At 45.4% G+C, this 9,346-nt stretch overlaps 1 protein-coding gene across 1 annotated transcript; it reads right to left on the reverse strand.

Annotated features, from left to right (window-relative positions):
* Positions 1-6,553: 6,553 nt before the first annotated feature.
* Positions 6,554-8,641, reverse strand: LOC111545402 (splicing factor U2AF 65 kDa subunit-like). The gene is made up of 2 exons (XM_023216363.2): positions 7,382-8,641; positions 6,554-7,198 (listed from the first exon to the last, which is right to left on the reverse strand). The coding sequence occupies exons 1-2, from the start codon at positions 8,548-8,550 to the stop codon at positions 6,958-6,960; spliced, it is 1,410 nt and encodes a 469-aa protein (XP_023072131.2). The 5' UTR covers positions 8,551-8,641; the 3' UTR covers positions 6,554-6,957.
* Between the last annotated feature and the right edge of the window lie 705 nt (positions 8,642-9,346).

Below are 9,346 nucleotides of genomic sequence, written 5' to 3' on the forward strand. Positions count from 1 at the left end.
CCCTGCCCGCTACGGAAAGGCAGGGCCCGCAGTTTTGCACATGCGCGTTACTGCATAGTGAGGCCAGCCGCCCAAAGAAGGGCAGGAGGACCGGCTGCGTGGCAGCTGGGCGTGGGGACCACGCGAGGGGGAGCGCTCTCGGCTCTCTTTATCGGGTGTACGCATGTGCGAATGTAGGGGGCGAATCGAGCTGGGAAGGAGCTTGGAGAGTCTCGGGACTCGGGTGGAGTCGGCTGTGAAACCGAGTCTGCATCCCAGACAGGAGATCGAGTGGCTCTTCGTAGGGTGCCGGCATGTGCTAGCCTTAGCTTGCGGGTCACGGAGAAAGGGAGAATTCTTGCGCTCTCGTCTTCAGGACGCGGGTAGACGGGCCAAGTGCAGACGGCAGATAGCGTGCCATTTGATTTCCTTGTGGCTTCAGTAGCTGAATGAAATACGATGTTTCAGAGTAAGCATCTGGCCAAATTTGGCCAGCCCACTAAATAAATACCTTTAGTGACTCAGAAAAAAGAGATTAAATGTAAGGTAATCCCTTTGCGGCCTTATAAAGAGCAGGTATGCACAATTAATTTGTGAGAGAGCATTAATGAATGTAAGAGAGCAAATACATAGGCATTCTGAGTACCCTGTCTAAGGAGAAAAGTAAAAACTAGGGATATAGAACTGACAGGAGTCAGAACATAAACATAAGGGGCCTGTTTAAAGGAGTTGATAAACTGGGCATAGTGGCTCACACCTGTAATCCAACTTCGAGCAATCCCTCAAGGAGAATTACCTGAGCCCAGGAGTTCGAAACAAGCCTGGGCAACACAGAAAGATCCATCCCTGCGCCTCATCCAAAAAGCTGTCTATGGTGGGTACCCCTGTAGTTCTAGCTACATGGGAGGCTGAGGTGGGAGGATTGCTTTAGCCCAGAAGGTCGAGGATGCAGTGAGCCAAGATTGTGTTGCTGTACTCCAGCCTGGGTGATAGGACAAGACCCTGTCTCTAATAAAAATAAATACATAGGCCAGAGGCGGTGGCTCATGCCTGTAATCCCAGCACTTTGGGAGGCCAAGGCGGGCAGATCACCTGAGGTTAGGAGTTCAAGAGCAGCCTGGCCAATGTGGTGAAACCCCGTGTCTACTGAAAATACAAAATTAGCCAGGCGCCTGTAGTTCCAGCTACTCGGGAGGCTGAGGCAGGAGAATCGCTTGAACCTGATTCTCCTTCTGCAATTCTGCAATTCTCGGCAGAGGTTGCAGTGAGCCGAGATAGTGCTATTGCACTCCAGCCTGGGCAACAAGAGCGACTTCATCTCAAAAAAAAAAAAAAAAAAAAAAGCAAAATACATAAAAAGTTTAAAAAATAAAGTAGTGATCTGGCAAAGGAACCACATGGTCAACAAGAAGCCCATGACTAACTGAGACCTAACAATGACCCTCGGTTGGCAACCTGCTATGGGCAGGAAGTAGCCTGAGAAAGCTTCTCAGTACTAAGGAGGAGCTTCTATCCTATTCCACTTCAAGTGTGGCTAAGGAGGGTGACAGAAAAGGAAGAACCTCCCAGAGGGTGAAGCCAAAGGTCAAGGTGGCAGTTTCAGAGGCTTATTTTGTGCCTTTCCACCAGAAAGACTCTTGTTTAATGGTCGGAGAACCAATGGGAGGCATTTTTTCAGCTACCAAGTATAGCCATCCTTAGGGGTGGCTATCATACACTTAGGGGCTGGGGAAATGAGCAGAGAGTATGTCTATGTGACGAACGGTGAGATGGACTTGATTTATAACTTCATTTATTCTTGAAGTGCTAAAGTGTGGTAGGCATGATGGCATTTTGGTTCCCTTAATATCTGTGTCAGCTCAGACTGTGTATCTCACAGACGTGAGTATTCCCTCTGCTCTGTGAACAGTTATTCTGGAAAACAGCCAAATATGCACCTATACGTTGGAATAATGCTCTACATAAATGAGGATGAACAAACCACAACTTCACACAACAATATTGTTGAGTTTCGCAAACATAAAGTTGAATAACAAAAGCAAGATACAAAATAGTACATAGTGTATGATTCCATTTATATAATAACTAGTTTATCATCATGGAAGTCAAGATAGGTAACCATTGTGGGGCTAGTAATTGAGAAGGGAAGAAATTTGGGGTTTCTGAGAATGGTTGTAATATTCTTTCTCTTGATCTTAGTGTTGTTTACATTGTCATTCTCTGAAAATGCATCAGTCTGTACACTTACGACTTGTGCACTTTTTGGTATGTATGCTATACTATTAATATTTTTGTATAAGTCTTTGTGGGTGTATCTATATATATTATTTCTGTATCTTCATTTCTTTTAGATAATTACTGTAAGTAGGGCTATAAGGTCACAGGATATGTTTAATTTTTTTTTTTTTTTTTTTTTTGAGACAGGGTTTCACTCTGTCACCTAGTCTGAAGTGCTGTCAGTAGCACCATCACAGCTCACTGCTTGACCTCCTGGGCACAAGCAATCTTCCCACTTTAGCTTCCCAAGCAGCTGGGACTGCAGATGCACACTACCATGCCCAGCTAATTTTTTTATTTTTGGAGCGATAGTGTCTCCCTATGTTGCTTAGGCTGATCTCAAACTCTTGGACTCAAGCGATCCTCCTGCCTTATTCTGTGCCTTTCCACCAGAAAGACTCTTGTTTAATGGTCGGGATTACCATTAGTAAGTGCTGGGATTACAGGTTTGAGCCACCACACCTGGCCCTGTTTCATTTTTTGACTACTGAATTTTCCAAAGAAGTTGTAGCATTTTACACCCGTACCAGGAGTAAATGAAAATTCCAGTTGTTCTACATCCTTGTCAACTCTTGTAATTGTCTTCTTCGTGTTTGCCATTCAGGTAGGTGGTCATGATTTTATCTCATTGTGGCTTTAATTTTTACTTCCCTGATAGCTTATAATATCAAGTGCCTGTTCACCATTCTAAATACTTAGAACAGGGTCAGGCACAATGTTAGCATTCAATAGATATTTGTTTAATGAATAAGGGAATTAAATATCAGGAACTTCAACATTATACCTTTTATTAAGTATGTACCAAGCTCTGAACCACAATTAATAGCAGTATGCAAAATATGACTTTTCTTTATTTCTACATGTGAAGTTCCTAAAAGCAGAGTAGTATTAACTGTTCTTTTTATGCATAATAGAGCGGTTAAAAGACTAGGTTCTAGCAACAGACTCCCTGGCTGTCTCATCTATTATGTGTGTGATGTTAGGAAATTCAGAAATTGTTTCGAGCCTCAGCCTCCTCATCTGTACAATTGCTGCCATAATAGAATCTACTTCATAGTGTTGTTTTGAGGATTGAGTGAGGCAATCTATGCAATGTGTTTAGAACAGTGCCTGGCATGTAGTAAGCGCTCAGTAAATGTTAGTTTTTATTATTTTCCAGATATGTTAAAAAAAAAAAGCTTATAATTCTTTTCTATAAACTGTGCATATGAGTAACAAAAACATGGCTTCTTTTTACAGTTAAGAAATTGAAGCTCAAAGAGTTATTGGTTTTTGTTTTGTTTGTTTGCTTGTTAGAGATGGAGTCTCGCTCTGTTGCCCAGGCTGGAGTGCAGTGGCGCGATCTCGGCTCTCTGCAAGCTCCGTCTCCCAGGTTCATGCTATTCTCCCGCCTCAGCCTCCCAAGTAGCTGGGACTACAGGCACATGCCACCACGCCCGGCTAATTTTATTTTTGTACTTTTAGTAGAGACGGGGTTTCACCGTGTTAGCCAGGAATCTCATCTCCTGACCTCATGATCTGCCCTCCTCACCTCCCAAAGTGCTGGGATTACAGGCGTGAGCTACAACGCCCGGCCGGAGTTATTGTTTTATATTTACTCAGGGTGCCATTACTAACACTTCCTAAAACGGAAATTTGTAGTAGGAGTTACTCCTCTTGAATAACATGGATAATTCAGTTGGTCAATTACTTGTTAAAGAAATGTGCCAATTAAAAAGTTCTTTTAGTAGGTTCATCAGTTGTAATAAATGTGCTACTCTGGTAGGGAATGTTGATAATAGGGGTGTCAACCTAAATAACAAACATAGAAAGACTCTAAAAAAAAATGATATTGGCCAGGCACAGTGGCTCACGCCTGTAAACCCAGCACTTTGGGAGGCCGAGGCGGGCAGATTGTGAAGTCAGGAGATCAAGACCATCCTGGCTAACACGGTGAAACCTGTCTCTACTAAAAATACAAAAAAAAAAAAAAAAAATTAGCCAGGTGTGGTGGTGGGTGCCTGCAGTCCCAGTACTCTGGAGGTTGAGGCAGGAGAATGGCGTGAACCTGGGAGGTGGAGCTTGCAGTGAGCTGAGATAGGGCCACTGCACTCTAGCCTGGGCAACAGAGCGAGACTCCATCTCAATAAATAAATAAATAAATTAATTAATTAATTAAAATAAAAAAAGAAAATGTGTGCTGTAGGAAACTGTGTATTCAGGGAAGTAAAGGAAGATAAAATTTTAAAGGAAAAGTGAGAAGGTTTAAATGATTGTTTTGTGATAATTAACATTGATTGTTGGTTACAATGATCAGTAACAAGGGTGGGGCCAGTCTGAAGTTGGCAGGCCATTGCTGGGCAGATGTTCTTGCAGAAGTTTTTTTTTTTTTCCGTGTGTGTGTGTGTGTGAGAGAGAGAGAGAGATGGAGTTTTGCTCTTGTTGCCAGGCTGGAGTGCAGTGGTGCAATCTCAGTTTGCTGCAACCTATGCCCCACCAGGTTCAAGTGATTCTCCTGCCTCAGCATCCCAAGTGGCACTGGGATTACAGGTGCCCACCACCACACCCAGCTAATTTTTGTATTTTTGGTAGACACAGGATTTCACCATGTTGGCCAGGCTGGTCTCGAACTCTTGACCTCAGGTGATCCATCCGCTTTGGCCTCCCAAAGAGCTGGGATTACAGGCATGAGCCACTATGCCCAGCCTGCAGAAGTATTTTTTTGCACAAGGTTGTGGTATTTGTAGAGTCTTTTGTGATAGTTCTGGTTATTATGCAGAGCTAATAAAGGTAAATTATATTCACAACTTTCTCTTATAATCTTTCTCTTCATACAAAAGTAAAAAAAAAGCAACAATAACTTGGATAGTACTAGGGAAATAAAATCCCAGTAGCGGATTCTCGGTCTCTGCCTATGATCTTTCACTCAAAATAATTACAGGCCATGTACCCATATTTTTATGGGTTATCTAATTTGCATGTCACCTAAAGTAATTTTAAAATTTCAAGCCTACTAAATTGAAAGATCAATGGTATTGAAAGGTATCAGAATATGCCACCCTAAATATGACACTTTGGCGTATTGATTATTTTGAGCTGAAGGCAGTTGAGATACAGCAAACAGTAAACTCTCTGCCCTCCCTTTTACTGCCTAAAAGTGGGGCATAAATGTCCCCCATCTCTTGTACCAGATTGAGGGGAGCAGCCCTTATCACTGAAGATAAGACAGCTAGCACTGAGATAAGTCTGCATAAACAAACCTTACTAAAATAACCCTTATCTTCCACTAGTCTCCCCCATATATTTCCTAGTCACTTTCCCACATTTATTGGCCCTAGAAGCCCAAACCTCTTTTCCTTTGTCTCATCATTTCTCCGTAATTTATTGCCCTTGGCTAAAATGGTATATAAACCTTGAGTCTTAATTTCTTCTTTGGGTTTTCACTTCTTCTCTGTGAAGACCCTGTGCACATAAAAATATTAACATCAATAACATTTGTATACCTTTTCTCCTGTTAACTCGTATTTTGTCAGTTTAATTTACAGATCTCAGTTACTAAACCTAAGGAGGTAGAGGAAAGTTTTTTTTCTCCCCTACACTATATTCCCTTTATTTCATCATTACCAAGTAAAACATTCATTTCTCACCCCCTTTCTAACAACAAAATTGACCTCTACAACCTTCTTTTTGCTTACATTTCTAGTGAGTACAAATATTTCTGTTTAAGGAAGGAGGCTCAGGATGAAGAGAAAGAGAGATCTTCTCTGTTTTTCGACCTTTGGGTGAGAGTGCTTTCTGTATCATTGAAAGCATTTGAATAATCTAATTTGATAAAGCACTAGAAACATTTATTAGACTCCCAATCTTGCTTTTCTATGCAATAAAAGAGATTCCTGTGAATATTTATAACTGTTTCTAACTTGTTTCTTGCTTATATTAATCTGCCCTTGAAAGCAAAATTTAAACAAAGAGAACTTGTAAAATTGCAGAGACTTTAGAAAATGGTGCTATATCCCATGAAAATAACCTTCAAAGAGAAACATGTAATTCTGATTAGTTTTCTTTTTTCTTTTTTTTTTTTAAAGTAAAATACAACAAAATGTTTAATGAGCAAATTCATCTTAGCAAATATGAAACTGCCACAGAGAGTGGGAGAGGGGCAGGGGCCACAGGGCTGGGCGCAGGTCGGGGGAGACTAAAGAGGAAAAATCAACTACGTAAGAAACCCAGGAGGGGACCAGAGCGGTCCAGATGCCGAAGGAACAGAGCTGTGGTCCTGAGAAGGGAGAGGGCAGGGCACTGAGGGCCGGACAACAAAATTCAAAATAGTTTGGCCATAAAATATAAACACGCTATGTTCTTACCGTGGGGAAGGGGAGGAGAAAGGGGGTCTAAGGGAGAAGGAGAGGCTGTTTTGGGAGGGGCTGTGGTCCTACCCCGCCCTGCTGTGCACTCTGTCCCCATCCCAACCCCTTCCCTCTGTGTCTGTGTGGGTGCGTGTTGTCTGTGTGGGCTGTGTGCGCAATTCCCCAGTCCCCTCCCTGCCCTAACCCCCCAACCCCCGCCCCCCACCCTTAATTGCTGCCATTCCAGTTGCTGCCGGCTGTCGTGTGTCTGCGGCTGTCACTCCTCTGCCCATCGTCTTCAGAGGGGGATAAGGGGGGGGGCGGGAGTGGGGAGAAGCCCCCAGCCAGCCCTGCCCCCACCCTCCCCCAGCCGCCTCTACCAGAAGTCCCGGCGGTGATAAGACGGGTCACAGTATTTTGTGACAACCACCCTGTTGGCGAACTTGCGGCCCGTCAGGCCCTGCATGGCTTTCTGGCAGTCAAACACAGAGGTGAACTCTACAAAGATCTTTCCGCAGCCGGGCACCTCGACACCGTCCACAGGCCGGGGGATCTGGATGGACTTGACAAGCCCGTACTTGCTGCACTCGTCCCGCACATCCTCCACGATCTCCTCACACTCTTTATAATATATTGAAAAAGAAATAACCTCACACAGAAACCAGAAGGAAGCTTTCTGTGAAACTGCTCTGTGTCACATGAATTCCACACACACAGTTAAGATTCTCTTTTCATTGAGCTGTATCATAACACTGTTTTTGTTTAGTCTGCGAAGGGATACTCCAGAGGGCTTTGAGGCTTACTCCTCGTCGTCCAGCAGCTCCTCCGGCAGCACCATGTTCATGAGGCACAGGACCTCAGTCGGGTGGCCGCCCATCTGCACCTGGGAGCTTATCAGGCCGGGCACTTGCAGGGTCACCGGCGTCTGATTGATGGTGCTCAGCGTGGCATTCTTGGCTCCCACACTCGCCCTCTGGACCAGCAGCTTCTCATCCCCCAGCTGCATGCCTTTCAGCCCCGCAATGGCCTGATCCGTGACGCTGATGTCCAAGTACTCACAGAAGGCGTAGCCCTTGAAGAGCCCCGAGGCACTGTCCTTGACCAGGTTGAAGGCCTTGAGGGGCCCAAAGGATGTCAGCAGCTGTTTGACCTGGTCATAGTTCAGGTAGTTGAGTAAGCCCCCGATGAACAGCTTGTGGGCAGAGTCAGGGACCACAGTGGACACAACCCCAGGCACATAGACGGAGGGGTTCTCTGACATGCCAGGAAGCGGCTGGTAGTCACGAGGCCTGCGGATCTTTAGTGACTGGCCCTGGAAGATGATGCCATCAAAGGCCATGGCCTGGGTAGTCTCGTCCACTGAGCGGAACTCCAAAAAGGCAAAATGCTTGTCCTGGTTAATCTGCACAGCCAACACCGGGTTGCCAGGGGCCTGGGTCAGCCCCCCCAGGCGCATCTGGGCGTTGAAGAAATCCATCATGGCCTTCTCAGTGATGCCAAAGGGGATGTTGCCCACGTAGAGGCACCGGGCTTGTCTAGTCATCTGGCTCCCGACCACGGGCACCGGCGCTGGGGTCACAGCCAGACCGTCAGGGGTCATGGTGGGGAGAAAAGCAGTGGCTGGAATCTGACCCGCAGCTCGCATGGCCTTGTACTGCATTGGGGTGATGTGCTCAAAGCCCGGAGGTGGCACGTCCCAGTATTTACGGACCTTCTTCTTCTCATGGCGGGGGGAACGAATCAGTCCACCGTGCTCCTCTATAGCGCCTCTGGTCAAAGGTTTGCTTCGTCGCCGCCTGTCCCGGGAGGCGCTCCGCTGGTCCCGGTTGCGCCGGTCACGGCTCCAGCTCCGGCGTTTGCGGTCCCGGCTTCGAGAGCGGCTGTGGCTGCGCTTCCTATGCCGGTTTTCCTTGTCCCGCTCTTGTTTATTCTCGTTGAGCTGCCGCTCGAACTCGTCGAAGTCCGACATGCTGAGGCGGCCGCGTAGAGCCCTGTGCGGCTCTTGCCTCGCCTTGCCGCCCGCTCCGGCCGCTTCGGCTACTTCCGCCGCTGGCTTCGGCTACTTCTGGCCCTGATTAGTTTTCTTACTTGTTTTTTTTTTTGTTGTTGTTCTGATAATAATGTTGAAATTGACATCTCCATATTCCTAAAAAGAAAAAATACATTTATGAGATGTTTTTCTTAAATCAGTTAACCTTTTCCCCCTCTGGTGTGAATGGAGCGGGGAGTTGTCTGACTGCTAGACTTCACCATTTAAAAATGATTAATAATCTTATTTAAATAAACAATTGTGAGATATACTTTTATTAGCTCAAATGACTTAAATGATTTTCTTTGTGTATTTGATATGACCTGTTTCACCAGCTTGGGGGAAAAATCACTTCATATTTTCATCTCCACACACCTTACTTGTCAAGAACTTAAATTTCTCCCACTTTGGTTTTCTTCTGCTCTTCCCAGTTGCCCAAGAATCTTTGGACTGAAGCCTTAGTGCTTCCACACATCAGGTAGAGTGCAAGGTGGGAAGTCCAATCAGCCCATTAGTCAATGGTTGCTTTGGATGCTGTCACTCAGTTACGCTGTTGAATATCTTGGACAGCCTGATGAACTCTTGTACATTATTTCACTGCTACCCTTCCTGGCACAGATCTTGGCAAAAGCTCCTATTGATGACCTGGAGTTGGGCTCCAAGGTTACATTTACATGTTCAACTCCTTCGCCTGACATTGTGTGGCTGCAGATCTACATGGGCTCCAGACTCAGCT

This window comes from Piliocolobus tephrosceles, chromosome 15, assembly GCF_002776525.5.
Source record: "Piliocolobus tephrosceles isolate RC106 chromosome 15, ASM277652v3, whole genome shotgun sequence".
Taxonomy (NCBI): domain Eukaryota; kingdom Metazoa; phylum Chordata; class Mammalia; order Primates; family Cercopithecidae; genus Piliocolobus; species Piliocolobus tephrosceles.

Coding starts and splice junctions, on each gene's coding strand:
- LOC111545402 (XM_023216363.2), bottom strand. CDS start 8,550: ATGTCGGACTTCGACGAGTTCGAGCGGCAGCTCAACGAGAATAAACAA. Junction 7,199..7,381: donor CTGCTGGACGACGAGGAGTA/AGCCTCAAAGCC, acceptor TTATAAAGAGTG/TGAGGAGATCGTGGAGGATG.